The 23833-nt window shown below is 38.5% G+C and overlaps 1 protein-coding gene across 11 annotated transcripts in view; it reads left to right on the top strand.

Annotated features, from left to right (window-relative positions):
- syngap1b (synaptic Ras GTPase activating protein 1b) overlaps positions 1–23364 on the top strand; it is a 179095-nt gene extending 155731 nt beyond the window's left edge. For 7 of the 11 annotated variants that reach the window (XM_086312376.1, XM_086312377.1, XM_086312382.1 and 4 more), the window contains 2 exons: positions 4683–4755; positions 17696–23364. In XM_086312376.1, coding sequence (XP_086168502.1) covers positions 4683–4755; positions 17696–18028 — 406 coding nt within the window. In that variant the 3' untranslated portion in view covers positions 18029–23364. Of the gene's footprint in view, positions 1–110; positions 3598–4682; positions 4756–11349; positions 11412–17695 lie in introns of those variants that run through there. The other 4 variants (XM_086312378.1, XM_086312379.1, XM_086312381.1 and 1 more) reach the window with 4 other exon arrangements.
- Positions 23365–23833: the final 469 nt, after the last annotated feature.

The following is a 23833-nucleotide window of genomic DNA, read 5'->3' on the forward strand; positions in this document are numbered from 1 at the left end:
AAACTACATGAAAATATTGCAGTATTTTTACATCTTATAATAGTCTGTGGTCTGCAACTGAAGGGTGGATAACTGTGACAGAGAATATTGCCACTTCTAATCCACTCCAGGAAAGAAGACTTGGAATGAAGACAGAGAGTCCTGCTCGTCTTTTATGGAAAAACATCTTAAAAGGCCTAACCTTGTATATAACCACCATTAAAACGTCCTCCTTTATCCTGCGCTGTCACACTCACCATCAGCTGTTTGTTTATGAACAAAGTTCTGGATTTTGGGATCATGCAGGATGATTCCAGTTAGCAGAATTTTCAAATGATTCTCCCACGAGATTGCACTGTAAAAGCACAAAAGGATGGGGAGTTGTAAAACTTCAGAAACATGTCTGCACTTTTTAAACCAACTCAAAGAATTGTTTTGGACCTTCGGGCACCGGACTATGGAAGACCATGGTTTAATATTAGCTCTTCCATTTTAAATCAAGGTGAACCATGTTCACTGAAGGACTGCTGATGGTTTTTTTTACCTCTCCAGAGTGAACATGGGGACTAATACCTCTTTTAACAACACATGATGTGAAATGAAGAGGGGTGAACATCAGAGACAAACCTGAATCAGTCAGTGAATGGTGAAGATTCAGGTATAAAGGCATAAATGAGCTATGCCCTATACTACAGAAACTTTGTCAGAGCACTTAAAGCAAAACCCTTGATTACTGCTCCCCTGAAGTTAAAGCTTAAGGAGAGTGCTGTACACATGAAGCACAACGTGCAGTTATTAGCTGCTGTTTTCAAGGCTTAAACTTGTAACTTTTGGGACCTTTATCATCTGACCACACAAGGATGAATTACAGTAAGTAGCAGATCTGGATGCTTCCGAGTCAATTTTACACACAATTCACTGAGCCAGCCCAGGTCATGCAGAGCATTGCAGATCTAATGCACACACACGAGCAATGCAAATAATGTAGAGGGCGTCCTGTTGATTGGACTTCAGAATATCAGTGAAATAACAAGTGCAACCATAGCCTTATGTTATGTTTCACCTTAAATTGAGTTTTATGTTCAATTTTCACATTCAGATATATAAACATATATATATATATATATACATATATATTATGTTGATGCAAAAGCAAGCTCAGGTTCTGCTAATGGAGCCCTTAGTTGTGACCTTAATTTCATGGCTCCTGTGTAGGCTTGGAAAAAAAACCAACTCTTTATCTGCAGACCTAAAATACTCAGCGTTATGTTTCAAGTTTGAGAGATATTTTTTTTCAGAGAAGCCTTAATGTTCTGTGCATAGAATTTGCTTTAAGCTCAGAGCAAATCCAACCTATGTCATTAGACCAGGTACACATTTTGTTCTCAACAATCTAATTTAAACCAAAGCCGAATATTGAGTTTTAGGTCATGCTAGGTTAAACACTGAATCCACTTTACCTGTAGCACTTATATTTTTATTTTTTCTTTAGGGTAGTTATTCCATTAGTTGGCTACAGGCTCTCATATTTTTTTGTCAAAATACTTTAATTTTAAATATGAATGAAACTATTTATCTTCCCCGAGCTCTTTGCTGTGAACTGAAGAGATTTATATTGACGAGATGCATTGAATTTGCAGCAGAAAGGGGGGAGGGGACTTAATGGTCTTAATTGCACCTGTCATAGTAATAATCTATTTTAACTATAACCCATAGCATAGTAAATTCAGTAATGCAAGAGCCATAATAATAGTAGTATAAGAAATGTGATGTATATGAATTCTATTGAGAGTGAGATTACTATTTTAACCTTGCAATAGCTAACTTTTTAGCAGGAGAAGCGCAATAACAGATGCAGTATGTATCTGCGTGTGCTGTTTGTGCCGAATGCACATGCAGGATCCTGAGGAGGTGTATTGTATGCATCTTGTGTAGATAACGAAACAGTGACTTCCTGCCAAAATCTTTTACCAGGTGCCATCTGCAGTATCTAAACATACAAAATATAGACCTGGAATACTGTAAAATGCAAAACACCACAGAGACAACATGACGACAATGACGTGAGCTTTTGACAGCAGTATGTTCTGCAAAATGTGTTCTTAAATCCTAAGTTGGGGTTTTTTTCTATTGTTTATGGGTTGTTTTTTCTTTTTCTTTTTTTTTTTTTTTGATGACCTGTATGGTGCTTGTGAACTTATCTGCATTTTAAATGAAAGATTGAAATTTATATTATTTATTAATTAAAGCAAAACTGACTTTCTCATCTCTGTATGATTTTTGCTGTAAATGCTTGGTATGATTTTGTTTTTGACCTGCAGTCCGTCATTGGTGGTGTCCGGTGACGTGGTGATCAGAATAGTTGTTTAAGAGAGTTAGACTGTCATTTAACTTATGCACTTAAAATATGATTTAAGTATTAAAAGGAAAAAACATATTCTTTTCTATTTATTTTCCCTCTCCAGAGTCTTAGATAATATTCTGGTGTCAGTATACCTGCCTCTCTTTGTAGCAAGAATATATTGATAGGCTGTATAGATTGTACAACAGCAAAAATTATGTTTAAATCTTGCAAATGAATTCATAGTGGTGATGAGTTTTGGCTTGATGTGTGTGTGATTGACATGGCTTGTAGCAACAGCCAAGGGTTTTTGCTCACTTTTATATAGACCTGTGTCAAACAGTTGCGTTGTTTATTTTAAACAAATGCACTCAAAGAGGAATTTGGTTTAATGTGCATTTTAACTGCATCCATTTGGATTGCATAGTTTTTACATAAATAAACAATGTGATAAATTCGATGGGAGGCATATCCGTCAGTCAAATGTAAGTCAAACATACTGTTTTTTAAATGCATATTAACATGCTGTTCTGTACTGGGGACTTGGGTTGATTGCATGGTTGTTTTTGTATATTTAAAACACTTTTAGTTTGCTTGTTTCGTTTATGTTTGACTGACAAAAAGACATTGCTTTAATTTATGTTAAAATGATTTGTAATGTGCGATTAAAGTGCAGAGTAAGCTCAAATATGTCACGAGGTTGGGTTAAACTTGCTGTATCAACACAAATTAGATGTTATCAGGTAAGTTTACAAAAAATAGAGAGCATATCTGCAGCTGCTGTTTGACCCAGGTCTGTCTTTCCTTTTGCTTTTCATTAACTTTACATCCTATTTGACACCTTTTGTCTTTTGCCTTTTTCCTCTGTAGCAAAATATTCAGACTTTGTGACCTCATGTTGGTACATACACACATTGTTTTGACTAAATGTACGACTTGACCTCAAAAGCACACTACTTGAAGTACAACTGGATATATAAAGCTTAACTTCTTTTTTTTCCCTCTTCTTTTTGTAACATATCACCCACATGAATCATTGTCTGCCTTTTTGGAGTCATGTCAGAATCTTAATGCTGTATGCCCATGTTACATTCCATTGTTTTTTGGGACAGTGCTAATATTTCTGTGTGTGCTTATGATTGACTCTTTTCTTTTCCTCTTCTCTTCTTTTGTAAAAAAAAAAAACAAACTCTCAACATTGTACATTATTTATGGAATAAAACATCCAAACGCTTATGTTTGAAACTTCACCTGTGGATTTTCGTTCTTTATTGTCAAACACGTGCCTCTGTGTTCTTAATAAAGTGATATGGATGTGGTGGAGAGGACTAGCTTTGAGTGACACAGTACGACTTGATTTGTGGTGTATTTATTTCTGCATGGCGCCAATTAAATGTTCCTGTCAACTATTTGATTGGATTAGTGGCTTAATGAATGCACAAGTGACAATCTTCCACCTTGTTTTACTTTGACAAATTGACATGCGTTTGCAAGATTACTCAATAGTTGACTATTATAAAGGGATAACATTCCAACAGTCATGTTTCATGTTAAGAAAATAAAGGATGTTTATTCTTCTGCTGTCAGCTACGATTAAAAAAAATGTAAAACATGGAAAATCATGAAGGCAATGCATTGAAGTCTATGATGTTGAGAGGTCTTTCTTTATTCACGGTAACTTCTACTTGGCATTTACACCAAATGACAATATCCACAATCTAGCCAGTTGGCCAAGTAAGTGTAAGATAACGCTTTGAGAGAAATATCATTGAATGACTCTATCCCTGGCACTTGAATAATCATGAAAGCTGGGAAACCTGCACTGTTTGCTGGCTCATGAAAACTGCAGCCGGACTCTCGCTCGTATCTTCTTTGAAATGATTAGTCAAAGGATTTTTCTGCCCGTGCCTTGGTCAGTCCATGTTACGCAAGATGGGAAATTCCCTGGGGATGATGGGGATCAGTTACTGAACATTCACGTCACATAACCGGGTGTAATTTTCCACTGTTGGCTGTAATTGCGCTTTGAAAACACCTTAAATTGGGAACAAATACTTTGATAAATCCCATGGGGACAAAACAAGGCTCCACCAGTGAAAATTGGCAGTGCCTCATAAAGCACGGCTTACGTTCCTGCTGCTCAGTGGCTCAAAAGATTGTGCTTCCTATCAGTATTTGAGATTTAGATTTGAGATACAGGAGATCAGCATCGTATCACTGTGATGTCGTTGAGCCAGATGTTGGAGATGCATCTGCTCAACATCTTGTTAAGTATCATTTTGAATTCATAATACTCCCTCTCCTTCTGTCACCCCCCCTTCCCTACTTTCTCTCTCCCCCTCTCTCTTTCTCTGCTTCCAAGACTCATGGCTGTGGAGGATGAGATAAGAGGAGGAGCCATCCTTGAGCCAAAAACCAGGATTTTCGCTGATCAGGTCTGTGAGATTGCTTCTTCTGTCGTCGAGTTCGTACGGTGGCCCGTGCTATCTTCTTTCTCCATCCTACCTCTCTTCCCCCCCCCCCTGTTATTGATATGATTTCGTTTGCTGTGTGTATGTGGTCCCTCTGATCTGCCTCTGCCTTGCCCTGTCCCTGACCTGTCCTGTTTGGGTTTGACTGCCATTCGTCTGCCAACATACGCGGGGGCTTTGAAGATGAAAGATGAAAGAATGCTGTTGTTTGTATTCTTAAGCTCAAGCTATCAAGATGTCTGACTCTAGCTGGGTTTGTGAACGTATCTGGGTTTGTGGTGATGTTGCCAGTTTTGTAGTTGCTTCTGTGAAACCTTTCTGCCGAGCATGTTGGGGTTAAAACTCCTGGTGGCTCCCTTTCGCACAGATTACTGAACAGCTGAAGCTCACGTCTTACTGTATTGTACGCTGCGTGATGGTGGTGCTGTGTCTTCGGGAGCTCTACTTCCTCAGTGCTTCTCATTTCATGCCCCAAACCCACCCCCTTTCCTTATCCTGCCATCCTGTCAAATTGAGCAAGCCCACCTTCAAGCATGAGTCATATGAGTTGATATATATATAACTCAAATGTAGAAATATTATTGGAACATGATCTTTGCTGTGTTGTTATCTTTAATGCTGTGACCTGTACAAGTTTTGCTGATTTAATTAAATGTAAATATATTGCTGTATAGCTTGTAAATTTGCCTCAGGGATCAATGTAATCACCTCAAGGAGATTACATCATAATTTGTCAACTTATCTCTCTTATAAATTAGATTCTATAGTAAATTTATCAATTAAATGTAGCTGAGTAATATATATTAATACCTTATATGAAGTTGTATGACATGGTACATGCGTAGAACTTACCTTTTACACTTATTTACTTTGCAAGATTCAAGATTCAAGAGTGTTTCTTGTCATTTCGGATGCTATTTACAGAAGTACACAGGCTCAAATGAAATGTTTCTCAGCAGCCTCTATAGTGCAATAAAAATAAAATGCAATATTAGGTGTAAACAATCATATTCATTCAGTTAGCGGCAGTTCTTTCACAGAGAGGGATTAAATTAGATGAGATTTGAGACCAAGTAGGCTAATTCAGCCCCATAAAGGGCCCAGGAAATTTAAAAGTTGTTTTGTTACCATGCAAAATACTTTATATGTTAAATGTAATGGAGTGTGAAAAAGTAAAGATATTTTTTCATTGTAGTAGGTAAGTAAGTAAAATGTATTTATAAAGCAAATTTCACAGATAAAAATCTCAAAGTTCTGGCTTCAGCTGCTGTAGCAGTCATTGTCACGTCTGACACTGATTTGTATGGTTTCTGTGTTACTATGTCTAACGTAGCCGTGGCTTCACCCATGAACTCTGGTGTGACTCACGTAACCTGGAAATTATACCATGAAAAATATGAAGAATTGCGAATGTTGTGTCCCATTTGCAGCATACTCATTTGTGGAGCACTGAAATTGTCAAAATAAAAAAAAAACATAATTTATTAGTTTCCAAAAAGACATGAAATACACGAGAATATATTAAAAATAATTGGAGGATTGTGAGGTAGAAAATTTCATGAATTCTCAAATTTTAGTAATTTAACACAAGAGTTTTGTTGCTAATCCAACATGATAAGAACTATATAAGGCATTACAATTTCAGGTGCTGTACATATAAATTTAAATGCATTAAATTCTATTCTGATCATTGAATGAAGGAATAACTCTTTACTTGCCAATTTCCAAGTAATTTCCTTTCAATCAGTAACCCAACTTGACATGTTCCTTCATTCATTAGGTCATACTTTTGAATTGTCACTCATTTAACTGCATGAAAAATTATTTTTTAAAAATGCCTCATTGTAGGTTTCTAGTTGACCTTTCGAGGTGCAGAGAGTTGAAAATAATAATAAATTAATAATATGCCAAAAGAGAAGAGCTGACAGACGCTCCGAGTGTCACTCTGGTGGTGATGATTACAGCTGATGTGACCGTTATATGTTCTGAGAATGTACTGTATACAGCACAGTATTTCAATGTCTATATGGATTTATAAACCTGTGAGTTTGGACTGGTGTTGGAGAAGTTATGTTTCATATAAACCAAATTTGGTGCCAGATGGATAACACTATTTAGAATTTGATTTACTGCAGATTTTTTAAAATATTAAGAAGGAAAACAAAGAAAGAAAAACCCAGGACTTTTAGGAGCACAATGAATCATGATAAGTCATGGTCTCTGTCAGCAGAAAAGATGTATTTTGCTAAAAGTACCAAATTATATTTCTGTAATCACAAGAAAAGTTTTCTTACAACTACAGAATTACAATCAAGCTGCAAAAGAGAAAAAAAAGGAAAGAAAGAAAAAATATGCAAACGTATTCATGTATTCAGCTCATTCAAATTTAAAAATTCTAATTTATCCTTATATTTAAACATTTACAGCGCTGCAAAAAAGTATCTATGCCCTTCTTAATTTCTTTTTTTTTGTCACACTTACATATTTCAGAGAATCATATATTAGAATGCAATAGAATAGAATAGCCCTTTATTGTCATTGTACAACGGAATTATGGCTGCTCCATGGCAACTGTGCAGGAATAATATATAAATAGTAAGACAACCAGAATAAATAACAAACAGGTGAAATCTTTCCAAACTACAGGAATATATACAAAGTGCTTGGAAGTAGTGCAGAGGACTTGGTCTGAGTATAAGTACATATGTGAGTGGCCTGAGTGATGGGGGTTACTCAGACCATGGCTCACCGTGGGGTGTGGGGGGGATAGTGTTTGTTGACAGGGGAAGAGGCTGTTTCGTGGTCTGGACGTGTGGTACTGACCAGGGAACAGCAGGTCAAACAGGTGGTGGGTGGGGTGCAAGGAGTCCTGTGATGGCCCTGGTTTACCTGAGGCAGGAGGATCTGGCGATGGCCTCCAGGGGTAGTAGAGGGCAGCCAATGATTTTTGGGGGAGCGGTGTTAATAACCCTCTGCACAGCCTGCCTGTTCTCAGTCATGGCCCCTGTATACCAAACACCCAGGCAGGAGGAGAGGGTCCAGGTGAGATCAGCAGAGATGTGGGCGCCCAGGAGAATAATTCCAGCTGTTCTCCATTTATAATCAGGGGCGAGTGGACCTGTCTGTGCCTCCTGTCCATTATGAGTCCTTTGGTTTTAAGGACATTCAGCTTCAAGTTCTCTAACTCTGCCCTGTACGCTGTCTCATCTGCATCAGAGATGAGCCCAACCACAGCGTCATCAGCATACTTGACAATGACATTGGTTGGGTCGGTTTGGTGTACAGTCATAGGTGTACACAGGGTGTACGTGTACACCTAGGTGTACACCTATGGGCTGAGAGCTGGTGCTGAGTGACAGTGAGAGCAGAGGTGGTGGCTGAGTCTAAACCTAATAACTTGTTGTCCCATCCTTGGCAGCAAGAACTCCAATGTGATAACTGACAATGAGTCTTTCACATCACTTGGAGGAAGTTTGGTCCACTGTTCTTTGCAGAATTGTTTTAATTGAGCCACAATGGGGGGTGTCCAGCATGAATGGACTGTGCACGGACATAACAAAGTATCTTAATCTGATTTAAGTTCTGACTTTGACTAGGCAAACTCCAAACCTTTTGGGATAATTTTCCTGTTGCATAACCCAAGTGTGTTTGAGTTTCAGGGCCTGAACTTACCAATGCGAGTCACAACTTCCAAAACATTAAACCTTTGTCTCGTCAGTCTACAGAATATTTCCCCAAAAGTCTTCTTTTTGGTCAGCAGTGGTTTTTTCCTTGGAATTCTCCCATTTTTGTCCAGTTTCTTGCTTATTGTTGAATCATTGCCTCAACTGAGGCAAGTGAGGCCTGCAGTTCTTCACATGTTGTTCTGGGTCCTCCTGAATGAGTCATCACACTCTTGGAGTAATTTTAGAAGGCCAGACACTACGGCAAGGCTCTCCACTGTTCCAAAAATGATGTATTTGTGGATAATGACTCTCACCATGGTGCACTGACAAAAATATTGGGTCAGGCCTTTTAATCTTTAAATTCAGGCGTTTACAGTCGCATTTTAATGGGTGTATAAAATCAAATGCAGTGTGCCTTTGAAAATACTTGTAAAACAATGGGTCGTTCTAAAGAGCTCACTGAGTCTGAGCGTCAGTTCATAAATTTTCTTCCCTTCTAAATATTCCAAAATCAACTGTAAGTGGTATTATTACAAAGCTGAAGTGTTTAGGAACAACAGCAACTCAGGTAAAAAGTATCGGTGTAAAGTTACAGAGTGGGATTGACAAGTGCTGAGGTCCACAGTGTGTAAAAGTTGCCTGCACTAACTGCAGAGCTCCAGACCTTCTCTGACATTAACATCAGCATGAAAAATGTGAGCCAGGAGCTTCATGAGATGAGTTTTTACGTCCAAGCAACTCCTGTAGATATAGCTGACCCAGTAATTTTGTCAATTTAGTGTATCTGTAAAGTTAAACCATTCGGACAGCATTAATGTTTTCAGCTACAAGCTAATGTCAGCATATCAGTGATGATTATAATAATAAAGCTAGGCTGGGGTGATGATTTCTTTCTTCACCGTGTTAGCGTGTGTTATGTAAATGAAAGATGAGGAAAGTTTAATCTGATAAATTATGTAATATCCAGGTTTCTATTGTACCTTTGTAATTTCAAAGATGATAATCCCCCAGTTTCTGTTAATGTGCTGTACATGGCTGAAACCTGGGAAAATGTGATGTGACAAGGAAGATAATGCTGCAATGTTCCTTTAATGTGCACCGCTCGAAGCTAAAACAGCCATTACTGTGAGTGAGCATTTTGTTGGGCTGTTTTGTCAGAAGTTAGTATTTAGTTTTCTATTTCAGCTTTAGGCACTCGTGCTTGTCACCTCAGCATTTAAGATGAGCAGACAGTTCAGTCCAGTGTGATAACTTTCACTTTTAATGTGTGGCGCACACGCAGCAGCTGAGAGTGTGGGGTGGGAGAGTAAATTAATAGGGAGTGAGAAGGGGGATGAGCCATGGTGCTGTTGTTTCCTCAGGCCACTGCTACCATCTTCCAAAACAACACTCCACACTTAATTAGACCTCACATAATATCACAGGTGCAGAATGCCATAATCCTTTCCACAAGAGTGTCCTAATGCCTACAAAAAGAAAAGGAAAAAAAACACTCCAAGAAGATTTGATTTAAACAATCGAGAGATTCCTCTCTCTCTCTTTTTTTAATCTTACACTTAACACACATTTTAAATGCTTTTTTTTTTTGCCTAATGTAAACGGTGACTTTAAATTTTAGGTCCTTTTTTGCGCCTGTGCAGTGGTTACTGCTAGGAAGCTCACAACTCTTTTGTCAGTTTTAACAAAAATCAAATTAATTCATAATGAAATTGAACATTGAGTCAGTTATAATGTTTTTATTTGTGGGTAAATCTCCTCCATAAACATGCATTGGGACACAGAGCTGCCCTGATACAATAAAGAGAAGACGATTCAGTTGTAAGGTAAAGTAAAGCAGTTAGGGAACAGCAAACAGGGAACTAAAACACTGCAACACATGTGAAGGGAAAACACATTTTTAGAACCTGAAAGTATTCCACCTGTAACTCCACCTGGAAAAGCCACACCCATTAAGGTTATTACCTTAATTTACAGAGGTAATAACATTGTCTTGTAACTTGAAACATTCACAGTTTGTCTTTGACAGTGTTGGACTGATCATTTGTAGATTTTTCAGGTTTTTCTAAACCTTTCTTTTGATCAGTTATCAGCATTCAAAGAGAAAAATACTTCCTGAGGTTGTAGTTACATTAATCACATCAGTGTCTCCTTCATTTAAGATTTATTTCCTTTCCCTGTGCTCATTTCTTGCAACTTTGAGTTTCAGCGAGGTGTGTGTGTGTGTGTTAGAGTAAATTTGTTTAAAAAAGTATATTCTTGGTTGTTTCTGTGTTTTTTTGCATATGGTGTTGATGTAACTGGTTCTTTCTGGGTTTTCAAAGTGTGTATATATATTTCATAACATTGATAACTGCATGTTTGATATAAGCATGTTCTTTATGCTGTCTTCTTACCTTTCTGAACCAGGAAACATGAAACATTCGGCTGCTTTCAGATGCAGATGGCGTTTGCGGAGCACGATTTAACGCCTTTTTCTTTCTTATCCTACAAGCATGATTTCTGTTAATGATACACTGCATGGCATGCTGCTCTAATGCTTTCAGGCTGTTGCGTGTCTGACACTGCTGTGTGTCTCTGGTTGCCATTATATATGTAAATATGCCTTAGGAAGCATTTTATATGTATATTTATGTTCTTGTTCTCTGTTCATGTTGTGTTGTGCACCTTGTATGTATTGTTTGGGTGGCTGTTGATTTCCTCTACCCTCACCGTCCTTCTGGACCCTCCCCACTTGCGCACAAGTCGTCCCTCATTTTATTTATTTTCGCAATCAGTTTTCTCTTCCTGCCTCCTGCTTTTAGTCCTCCTCTGCTTTCCTTTTTCCTCTCATCTCCTCTCCTCTCGTTTCCTCTCCTCTCCTCCTATGTTGATGAGATACGGTGATTTCTCTTAGGGGAGGCGTCAGTCCATCCTAGTGCAGCCCCGTCTTGCGCCTGTCCCACCCCGAGTATCCAGGTAATAAACAAGCCGGCAAACTCTCACTCTCCATCCATAACTGCTGCCTCTTTTCCACTTCTACTGTTCTCTATGTGCGTCCCTGTCCTTATACAGCATCCTGTGAACTCACTGCAGGCCCACACACTGACAGGCCCACTTTGCTCTCCCATTTATCTTCTCATAAAAAGGAGGGCTGTCACAGAATGTCTGGACAGAGATGACTGATGTTTCGTAGGGGCACACCTGTGTGTTAGGGTGACAACAAAATAATGTCAAATTTTTAAAAGTGAGCAAAACAACTCAGCAGTTAGTCGTGTTCATCTAAATCTTATCTGCACTCTCCTGCCCATAAATCATGTACTGCAATATCAGTAACTGCACACAGTACCAGGCTGACCTGTGAACATTATGCCCCATGATAATATGTCCTAGAGAGGCAGAATTTTAAATGTGGCTCAATAAAAAATTGATAGGAACACACCATCCTGAGCAGAGGGCATGCTTTAAAAAAACAAAAGGATATCTTTTATTGATAAGACAAACTGAGGGCTTTCACGACCACCACTGTGTGAATTAGCTGTTCCAGTCATCAGGCAGAGTGGCTCGCTTATGTTCAGCTAACTTAACGTCTTAGTCCAGTTACACTTGAAGGTGATGTTCTAAGCAGTAACACACAGCTGAAGCCCTTAAAGTCGGGAATGATCATGACTCTATTCAGCAGGTTTTCAAAATTTAATTAAAACACCCAAAATGTTTTTTGGCAGAAAACCAGTTCCAGCTAAAAGCTTAGATTTTATTGTCTCTGTTCAAAAGCTTCAAATTACTGTTGGTGAAACAGAAAATCAATTTGATTTTAAAACGAGTCCAGGATTCACTTTGAACATGAAATTGTATTCATAAATTTAATAACTATTCATTTTGAATTGGCTACTGCTCCAATTTGTACATCCGATTGGCTCTTTTTGCAAGGCTGCACTGCGTCCACCTACCAATATAAGAAAAATTTCATTAAGTGATGGTCTTATATGATTAATACTTTAACCTAAAGGATAACACATGCTTATGAAATCTCCAGTGACAATGTGAAGTCTGCAGCCTCACGTTCTCTGCTGCAGGGATAAAGGCTGGGGTTTTTAGGCCAACTGAAAAAAACAGCAAAAATTAAAGTTTTTAATACTCACATTTTGTTGTGCAAGATAATATCAACATATTTATACTGCTTTTGTGATTTTTGTAAGTATATGTAATCACAGCGGTATAGGCATTTGTTAGCAAATGTTTTCTTTGGGGCAAATAAAGGCTTCAGGGGTATTTACTTATATATTTATGGTACAGGGTAAAAGTCGTGAGCCACCTTGCATTTCTTTAAATTTTGTTATGAAAATAGGAAAAGGATGCAGTGTGTGACAGGATAAAGGACCCACACATGCAGTGATGTATTGATACATGCAAAGATACATGGAAATTCAATAAGTAAGGCAGAAATAACTGTGCAATTCTAAAAAGCTTCAGAGTCAAAATGACCACCTTTATTTTTTAGCACAGCCTAAAGCTCTAGCACAGCTTTGAGGTAATGTTGTTGTCATTTCTTTAAGCAGTCTGCAGGAATAGTTCTGCAAGCTTCTTGAAGGACATTCAAAGGCCTTCTTTGGATGTTGGCTGCCTTTTCTTCTGTTCTCTGTTAAGATGACCCCAAACTGCTTCAATAATTTTGAGGTTCAGTCTCTGGGGAGGCCAGTCCATGACTGATACTTTTCCACTAACGAGGGGTGGTTCAAGCCTTTTGTAGCAATATTAATATCAAGAATACATAAACAGAGGCACAGTCGAATGAGAACAAAGAAATGCAGAAATTCTAACTATAACTCATTCCTGTGAAACTATGTGAAAATGCTGTGGGGGATTTTTGTTGCAGTGACCAGCTAGAACAACTGACAGCAAGGTACTGCAGTTTAAAAAAGATTTTTTACCATACCATCACACGTTGTTAGCATTTTATCCTTATATGATTTGAGAAGCAGGTTTTCACAATGTTTTCTAATGAGAAACCTGTGCTCACTATATTCCTTCATTAGCTTTTTTCATGAAAAACTACTTTATTTTGCTGCATTTCCTGCTATTAACAACTTTACTTACACTTGAGGCACCTATAGTAGAATTGTAAAGGTCTATTTATTAGCTACAACACTGCTAACATTTCATTAGTTAGCAAACAAAGGCAGACATCCAAAAGCTAGCAGAACAGGATGTTTTCATTGCTTTCATTTCATTACTTTTAGAACTTTCTTCTGAGACATGGTTTACATTTTAATCCAAGCCATAATCTTGCCTTGGAATAGAATGTAAATCAACCTCACCAACTAGTTTTGCTGCTCAAACCTAACCAACCTGCAAGCTGAGAATAACATAAAAGAAAGGAAATATTTCTGTCAGAAGGCTTTCTGGCAGGGAGCCCTGAAGGCAAACCTGTCCTGCTGCCGATTTATGCTGAAAGATGTATTTTATTTGTATGTGTTTTTACATGCACAGCTGCAGCTTTAAATTCTCTTTACTCTGACAGATGACAAAATGTGTCATTTTTACACAGCGCCATGATTGGCACTGTGTGAAGTGAGCTTCTCATCCACAACACACACACATAAAAATGACATTTTCTTTGTTTTGTCAGGCTGAATGAGGAGGTAACCCGCTGTGCTTTTTATTGTCACCCTTCCAACACACTAACGTGTCTCCTTTTATCCACTGCTAACTTGGAAATATTCTGTGATAGACCTCCTGGATGTTTACTTGAATTAGATGAGACAGAACTGAGACTGCTTTTTCTCTTTATGTTGACAAATAAGCATTCGACATCCCCTGACAAAAATCTAAAGAAATACTGCCGTAGCTTTTTTAATATCATTTCAAATTCTCTGTGTGTGACTGTTGTTGCTCTCTGCAGATGAAAATGTCATCGCTTGTTCACACATAAGATTCAGTCACAACCAGCAAACCACAGACATGCCAACATTATTATGCACAAATTAATTTCAAGTCATATACGGAGAACTCTCTACTTTGCATTGAATCAGCTGCTGAAATGCAGAGAAATTCAGCAATCAATGGAAATCATTGATTTTTACTCTCTGCTGCTTTTAATATGTTGGCATTTGCAAAATTCCACTTCTCATTACATATAACGGTAATTTTTCTTTGGCTTTAATTAAACTAAAGTCAGTTTTAAGGAAGTATTTCCATAATTATCAGCTACTTACAAACAGCATACGTTTCATATCTTCTTAACGTTCTTTTGATGATGTTTTTAGTCAATAGAAGTTGACTAACAGATATCTAAAAGTATCTTTAAAACAAGTTTGAATGCAAAGAAATTGTAGAAGTAGCTGCAATAATTCCAGACTTTAGATTTGTGAGCAAGAAACTGAATATTTGCAACTGTTTTCAGCTTACAAAAGCAGACTGAAAACACGGCTTCTCAAGGCTTTACCATTCTTGCTTATAAATCAGTCTGAAAGTAAATGAAATATTAGTGTTATTCTCTTTTATTGCCTTTTTTTTCTTCAAACGTGCCATATTTTAGCACCACTTTAAATTCACATTTTCCATTCAGATTTCCATCCCTCCTGCCACGCCCTATGACAAACGACATGATTTATGTGAAATCTCCGTATCTGACCCAGTCCTTCCCTGAAGAACACTGATTATTGTGCACATGTTTTGTGTTGTGTTCTGTGTCTTTCAGTGAATCCGTGTTTTTCCTGATATGTATGTGTTTCTGTATGTGTTTGGCACCTGGGCGTATTGTTTGTCCGAATGGTGGCGTAGGTCAGCTGTTATTGTGCGTCTTTTTATGTGCGACATGCATACCGTGTTCTTGCTTTTTGCTGTTTTCTTTTTGTACTTTCTATCAAAGCAGAAGCTCAATACCCATCAAGCTAGGCTTTTCAAGACTTGCAGCCCTCTTTTTACGTTTTTTTTACCCATATATAGAGTGATAAAACCAGCACGTACAGCAGGTATTTAGTCTGAAATGTGAAGGTGAGAAAGATTTCACAGTTTGTTGTAGACATTCACGTTCCAAATTGGAGTGATTGGAGATTGGAGGAGATGGGTAAGAATTTGTGTGTGTGTGTGTGTGTGTGATAATTTATTTTCTGCATCATTTACAGTACACTTAACATTTCCACTAAGTGTTTTGTGTTTCTGTCTCCAATACTGCAATTTTCATTAGCATACAAAAACACACAGTCACACCAAGCTGTAATTGAATGCACCACGTAATCAAACACTACAGCCCACAAAGTGAAGCAAGTTTGGTAAGTTAAAAAGGATGTCAGTAAACATTTTGCCATGTCTTTGTTCAGCTGCCTGATTTCCCAGTTTAATAGGCATGTGTACTGGACTACACATGGATATTAAACAACACTGTTGGTTGTGTTGGAGACTAATAAAACAAGTGCTATAGTGGAGTCATGTTACTGGCATCCTGTAACTGTCTGTAACCATAGTAGATTTTAGCTGTTCATAGCACCAGTTAGCAACTGAAAGTGTTTGCATTCATTTTGGTTCTGATTGAGAAGAGAAAAGGCCCGCCAATTCACATCTAATTCTGGGGTAATTTTTTTTTAATTATTATTTCTTCTTTTTACTCTTTTTAACTGAAATGGAGACACCTCACAGCGGACACACCCATCAGACACAGTTTAAGCGAAGATTATTTGCTTTTGATGCTTTTGATTCATTTTCTCTACTGGATGCAGACCAAACTATCTCTCCTCCTTCCTGTCTTCCCCTCTACAGCACTTCATCCCATTCACATTACAGTGTTTCATACTTCTTGTGTGTGAGCATTAAAGTGGTTTTTACTGTCACATGTATAATATGTGAACATTTTCCTGTTTGATATAAAGTTAAATTACTGCACAGATCTTCGAGCTCTTTTAGATGCTTGCTGCACTCGTCCTACACTGTCACTGAATCTTTGTAATTATGTCTAGACACCACACAGCAAATGTGTCAGGCACCATAAATCGAGTGCAATTATTTCAAGAGGTTTCTACCCAGGTCTGATGTTAAAACTGTGAATTCCAGCTTTCAAAATGCTTCTGTATTCAAATCATCTTGAAGTCGTGCATTGTTACATTGAGCAGCAGTATGAATAGAGTCATCATAGTTGTCTATTGGCATAATAACCCAATTGTTTTCTCTTCCCACTGCTCTTAGACATCAGTGAACAAGACTGGAAGTGCAGGCTTGCAAACAGACCTTGATATAAACTAATAAAACTCTAGTATTGCATTGCTGTTATTTCACTCTAATGTAAGTAAAAAACAAAAGTAAAACCAAACTTTGTTTGAATGTCTAATCAAAAGCTCCAACCCAGGAGGAACATCCCGCTGCGGTGATCAGTGGCTTTGGGTTGGATGTTTTGGTTGGTGAATTTGACAGAGGTTTGGATTTCATGTCAGACTCTTTAAGACTTGCTTTTTAAAGTTGCTGCTGACCTCTATGTGTCTTGACAGTTTTGCATGTTTTGCATAACATGTTATGCTACAGCGAGTGCTGTTAAGCTTACTTTCAAGCCATAAGACTAGCGCTCTTTTTCAGTCTGTAATTTAAAATATTTTCAGCTGCTCAAGCACGCGCTTTTACTTTGAAAATTAGTGGTTATTGAGCATTATTTGTACTCACTGTCAGAAGATGACTCACTTGACTTCTTGACTTTGCCTGACACCTGACAAACACCTACTCATGCCAAGAGGATCAGGATCCTTTGACCTCAAGATTTTTAATTCCCCTTCATCTCCTCTTTACCTGTGTCCCTTTTCTTGTGCTACCATTTCTATTGGTGTGCGTCACGCATCAACCTCGTAACTCATTGGGCTCTTTCTCTCCTCTCTCTGTGTCTCTCCTTCTTTATGTGTGGTTCTTCCAATCCCTTGTCACGCGTCTGTTATTTTCCAAATGCACCTTCGCTTTGCTTTGACCATTGCCTTTACATGTATCCATTCCATCTGGTTATTTCTGTTTTTCGCTGTTGATGTTTTTCCCTTCAAATCATGTCCTTCTCTGGTGATTTTTCTCTTTTATCCTCTTTCCATCCTTATCTCACTGCTATTCCTTTCTCCCACACTTTCACACCTCTTCAACGTGTATTTTTTCCCTTTACATGTCTGCCTTGATTGGACATCTCCTATTGCAACTCCTCACATCCCTCCCATCTTTCATTGAATGGCCTCTCTCCTACGACCATTTCTCCCTGCTCCCACTCCTCTTTCCCCTCCCTTCTCTCTCTATCTCGCTAGGAGGACCAGCTTTCCTCCCTGGGTTCTGCAGACCCCGGTGTGAAAACTGAAGGTGGAGGGGGAGGTGGAGGAGGTGGAGCAGTAACCAACGATCAAGGCCTCAGAGTCTCTTCCTCGGGCATTTCCTCTGTCAGCTCGCCCCACAATGGAGTCCTCCCTCAAACCATAGATCCTCCCTCTCTACCCGCTCCTCATCAACATCCTAGTCAGAATGGAGAGCTCCGTGGCAGCCAAACATCTTCCCCAATGACAACCTCACAGACAACTGGAACTACAGCAGCAGCAACTACAGGCATAGCAGAAGAAGGGGGAGTAGGTCAAACACAGCACTGAGCCAAATCAGAGAGAGATGACCCAAAGGAAAACACCACCCCTGCCCTTTCCCCATTTAGCAAGACAGTTCTTTGAAAAGAAATCACCTTTTATGTTCTTATTGCCCAGGCAAGAGAGAGAAGAAAAGCGAGCAGGAGACGAGTAGTAATCATACAGCTACTGTACAGTGCTTAACACATTAACACACAACATAAAGGGCTCTTCAATGGACATTTGTTCTCTTGATGCTCACATGGAGCTTCAGATAGTATCAGTCTTGCAGGACAAGACAATGATACCTTACGTACTTTGAATCTGTCAAACAAAGCATTAACATGCATACCAAGATATGTGAATATGTGCTCCGTGCACTCATCGCCTGTCTTTGATTCCACTAGAAACAAACATGTAAGGATCAAGAACTATAGAATGTCTTGCACCCCAAAGACTTCATAGTAGCCATTAGCAAAGAAGTGCTAGAAGCTAGAAGCTAGCTTACAGTAACCCTTGACTCCCATGGATGTAGATGCATTAATATATCCTGAACACGCCAGGCTACAGTTTGTTTTAGTAGGAATGTGGCAGTGTGGTCTGGCTTTCATAGTGCCTTTGAGTGTTTTTCCAACAGGGTTTTACAATACAGTTAACAGACGGCGATCAAGTTGGCTTTGCAAGTAAGGGAAACAATATATGGGCCGAAAACAGAGATTCAAAGACACAAGATCAAGCATCATAGCGGTTTGAGTGATGAGAGACATTTCTGGGAACTTCTTTCTTCTTTTCAATCTAAGGGACGTCTTGTTTTTGGACTGAGCTCGTGCAGTTTTTCTCTTCTCAATCTCAGAACCGATTTGTGATAAACTGGTGCTAAACAGAAACAAATGGTGCCATTTTCCAAGTCAGCTGTCTGTGTCTGCCATAGCACTGCCTCTTTCATGGTTCACTCACTGTCTTTTCTCTCTCTCTCTTCTGCAGTTTGTCTTTGACAGGACTTTTTTTCCCCCTCCCAATATGTTCCGTGTGCGTCCGTCTTTGTTCTTTGTGCATCATGTTGTGTTATGCTTAAACGGGGGTGTTGGGGTTTCCATATCTGTTTTTGGGTTTTTTTGCACTCCTCCAATCTCTGATTTTAATCACATTTAATAAAAGCAGCTCCCAGGCTCAGAATTGATGGATCAACTATTGCACTTTTGCCTCCAAAGGCTATCTGTAGTTTACAACTAGCACTAGTAATTTTAATACTTTGAAAGACAGGGATGAATGAAGTGTATTCAGTGTTTGTTTGTTTTTCTTTCACTTAAATTATGTTGATTCTTTGTGTTTTTCTAGAAGATGATTATTTTGCTTATTTCAGACACAGCCTTTAATAATTTATCTTGCAATTTTCACCAAAACAAATAAATAGTAAAAACAGGTTTGTAGTTGGTTTGAGCATACACTACATTTTACCCCATTTTTACTTTCAAATTTGCCAAACACAAAGAGGATTTTGTTTCCTTACAAATATCTGTGAAAAGACCATTTCTAGGTTTGCTAAGCCTGCCGTTAAGTGCCTGGGATAGATGCATTGAGTATCCTTTGGCCAGTAGACTAGCTAGTCATCAACCAAATGCACCTTATAAAGCCTTGCGTAACACAATAAAATAAATTATATCCCTGATTCTACAAATTATTATATATTATATTATCTTATATATTACTGTGTGTAGTTTGCTTAACTTGAGGTTTCTTTTTTTAAATGAAAAGAGACCTGTTGTTGAAAACAAAGCAAAAAATAAAATAAAAAATTTAGACAATTGTTTGATGTACTTTGCAAATGAACTCATGATTTGATTTCTCATGTGTCCAATGCTGAAAACACATCTTTGAAATGTTTGCAACATGTATCCATATTCCTTCATTTTGTCTATGAACTGTCTGCTGTAAGGTTTGTCTCGATGTGAATTTGTTTTTGTCTTTGTAGCCTCACACACCGGTGTCGCTCTGCAACAACTTGGCTTGTTTTAAAGTTCAAGAAGTGTTTCACATCAGCCATTTTTCACTTTAGACAGACCACAACATTTTTGTTTTTGCCGTGTCAAAGGTCAAAATGGCCTGCAGTGGTTAAGCTTAGATTAGACTTCTAATGATAGTGAATGTTGAACCACCAAATGTTTATAATGCTAGCAGTCTTATGCAGGGAAAGATTGTCTATTTAGGGCTACTTCTTTCTTGTGAATTTACTTGTGTGGTGAATGTTGGATTCAAAGCGGGCTAGGTTATGAACATCAGTGTCTTTTCTGAGACGTGATATGATCCGTGATTGAGAAATTAACATTGCTGTGAAAATACCTCAGTGACTCAGGTAAACAAGCAGTTGCCTCAGAGCTGAACACAAAAACTATAGAAAATAAAAAGAGACGAGTCCAGCTTTGGAAAGACTGCCACCATGCAGATACTCGGTCAATAGCTATGCTTTAATAGCACCTGATCAAGCACCCTCCCCCGTTTCTTCTCTCTCTCTGTCTCCCTTTTTTCTCCCCCAGCCACTCTCAAAGCTTCATCGAGGACAATGTGGAACCTAATTGGCTGATGCACCATCGGCAGTCTGCAGGGTGGCATGGCCAAATGTCCAGAGCCCTCTCTCGTGACGCGATTGGCTGACAAAGGGAGAACTTGGGGCACTGGTCCCATTCTCTTTGCTCAAAGGATGGTGCAGAGCCCCAGCGGACCATGTAAGGAAATGCTGGGTTTTTTTGGCTTTTTTGTTTTCACTTTACTGGGCCCTCTCTCTCTGATTTGATAACAGGATTTTTTTTAATATGTTTGATGCCTCATGGTTGGATCTACATTTGACTTACAAACAAAAGGTAGGCTGGACAGATATTGTTGTTGTCAGCCTGCCGAGCATGCAAAGAACAGCTATGCAGTCTGATCAATCAGCAGAACGGAGGAACACAAAAGCCAAGGAAGGCGCGATGCTCAAAGTGAGAGAGAGGGGTGGGTAAGATGTATTTCAAAGGTGCTTGACTTCTCTTAAAATTTTCAGTCCAAGCTGATTTGCTTTCATAGCATTTATTTGCCTCTCTCTCTCTATCTATCTCTCTTGTAGTCTTTTCAAATTACCCCTTGATTCCTCTTCATCTATTCACTCTTTATGCATCTAGGATTTTAAAAAGCATCATTTAACCACTTCAGTCTTACTTCGTTCTAGACACACTTGATCTTTTTCTCTCCTCGTAGTTTTTAGCTCTTCCGTTTGAATCTCGTTCAGCGTTTGATTTTAAAGGAACCTAAATATGCACAGCCTAATTCATAACGTAAAACCGCTTCTAAACAATACTCTTGCTTCAGTGAAGACTTTGAAAAGCCGGACAGAATGTTATTATTTATATTTCTATGATGAAACTGCTTATTCTTACAATTAAAGAAAAACTCTTCGTTTAAAATCTTCCGGAGGAGATATTTATTTCTTGATATAGATAGATGCCTCTATCTAATGGAAGTTCATAAATAACCCATTTTATATGAACCGAGTTTCTTACTGAGACAATCTTTTGGAAAGAAGAGTTGCCCCAAAAGACTGCAGCGAAAGGGATGAACTCGTGTTTCACCTACTCCCCTTACGACAGTTTGCACGTTGCTGACACCTGATCCCTCCTTGCTCTTGGTTATTATTGTTCAAAAGCGAAATAAAGTGGACAGATGTCGCCATGGAGCTCTCCATATACGGACGATGTGAAATTGATTGGATAAGGACATTCTTACAGCTATCGTTTTGTACTCCACTTCGACTACCTGTCTGTAGAGTTTTAACCAAGCAGAGGATGAACTCTTGGTTTCAGTGTGGCCACATTTCTGCAGTCAAATTGCTGTAAAACTCCCCGTTTTCTTTCTATGGATGGACTCCACTGACACCAATCTGAGTTGAAATCCCTGCCATTTCCACTTTTGACTGAAACGAGAGAGAGACATGTTAGAGGTCCTGCTGAAACGAGTGAATGTGTTTGTATATAAGTGTGTGTACTGGCTCAATCTTTGTGTATATACTGGATACATGTGTATATATGGTATGTCTATGTGTATATACAGTTTGTTTGTATATGCAGAGTGTACAGCTATTTTTTCCTCTAATGTTTCTCTCTCTTTCTATGAATAGGTCTTCTCAAGTTACCAATATTGAGGCATGGAAAGGTTTTTACATGTACTGACAGCTATCAGAGGCACTTTCTGTGCAGACTTAGAATATCAGCAAGGTCTGTCACTTCTAGCTGCATTCTTGAAGCTCTCATACAAGAAGTAACTCACGTAATATTAAGCTTGCACTCATTTTCTGACCAACTAAAAAAGCTTTTCTAAGTAGATTTGGGTGACCAAGCAATGTTTGTACATATATAGACTTAGACCTTTTTTGCCCCCCAGAAACCTCCATTTGCATTTCTTTAGGGGGCAGGGATAGCTCAGTAGGTAAAGTGGTCGCCCCATGATCGGAAGGTCGGCGGTTCGAATCCACTTAACGGCTACCCTGAGGTACCCCTGAGCAAGGTACCGTCCCTACACACTGCTCCCCGGGCGCCTGCTTAGTGGGCTGCCCACTGCTTCACTGAGTGAATGGGTCAAATGCAGAGAAAAACAAGTAATTTCCCCATGGGGATCAATAAAGTATCCATTATTATTATTATTATTTAAAAATTCTCAACCTCTTTTGAGTTCTTGCGTATCTGGCGTTCACTTATATGTTTGCAGCGGTTGTCATTCAGAGCTATATATTTATTCAGACAACCCTTATATATTTCTTGAAATTTTGTTCCCCAAATTCTGCTTCTCATGGAACCGTCTAACCTTTTTGTGCGGCTAGACTGGCAAACCCTTCCATGAAAGTCTACTGTCATTACTCACCATTGCTCGTTTTTGTATAGGTCCTTACTAAATAAGTGTGCCTCCTCCCCCTTATACTCTTACTAACCTTAGATCCGTTACCTCCGCTGATCGCTCATCTCCATTACCCTTTGACAAGCCATAGCCCCCACCCTCCCTGAAAGCTCCTCTATTGTTGTTATGACAGGACAGACATTTGGGGATTTTCTGTATATTAATGGAAGAGTGGTGTTGAAGAGTGTATTGCAGTTGTATATGGATTTGTTATGAATGTGGATATTCTGATCATTGAATTATTATTGTAATAATGATAATAATTATTGCCTCTTTGATTTTGTTGATTAATTCCTTTGATCCAGTTGATGAAGATGCCATTGTTCCTTTTTTCCTTTCTCTTTTTTTTTTTGGAATACACCGGAATTTATATTTTTCGGGTGGGTGATTCTGGAGATAGAAATACGTAAATAAATTAATAAATAAACAAATAATTAAATTCTTAACTTTGTGTGGAAATGTGTGTTCTACCTTTCTGGACCAACTCTGGATGATTTCAGAGAATGTAGAAAGTAGAAAACTTTTTTCTTTATTTGCATATCCAAAGTTTAATCAACCTTATTCCTCTTTTTTTTTTTTTTCAAATGCACATGAACAAGAGTTTTTGGGCCTTTTTGTTACTCTGATGACTCAGACACACTGGAGCCAGATAGTATTAGGTATACAGTGAGTTACCATGCACAAATGTACGTTTTTGAGCCATACTATAAAAATTGCATTAAACCTAAGTGGTACCTCTTGAGCTTTATAGTCAGGCCAATGCAAAAAGTTGTAATGTGAGTAAAAAAAAATTCAGGATACTGATAAAGCTTGTAGTTATTTGATTAACTGATGTGCTGGTACATGCAGCTTTAGCTCCTAGACCTCACATCTGCTAATTTAAGCAACTGAACTGGACTTTAAATACAGTCTATG

The sequence above is a fragment of the Aulonocara sp. 'chitande type north' Nkhata Bay genome, linkage group LG11 (assembly GCF_057382095.1).
Source record: "Aulonocara sp. 'chitande type north' Nkhata Bay isolate Kocher_YH1m ecotype deep benthic linkage group LG11, A_spYH_male_GT1.1, whole genome shotgun sequence".
In the NCBI taxonomy this organism is placed as follows: Eukaryota; Metazoa; Chordata; class Actinopteri; order Cichliformes; family Cichlidae; genus Aulonocara; species Aulonocara sp. 'chitande type north' Nkhata Bay.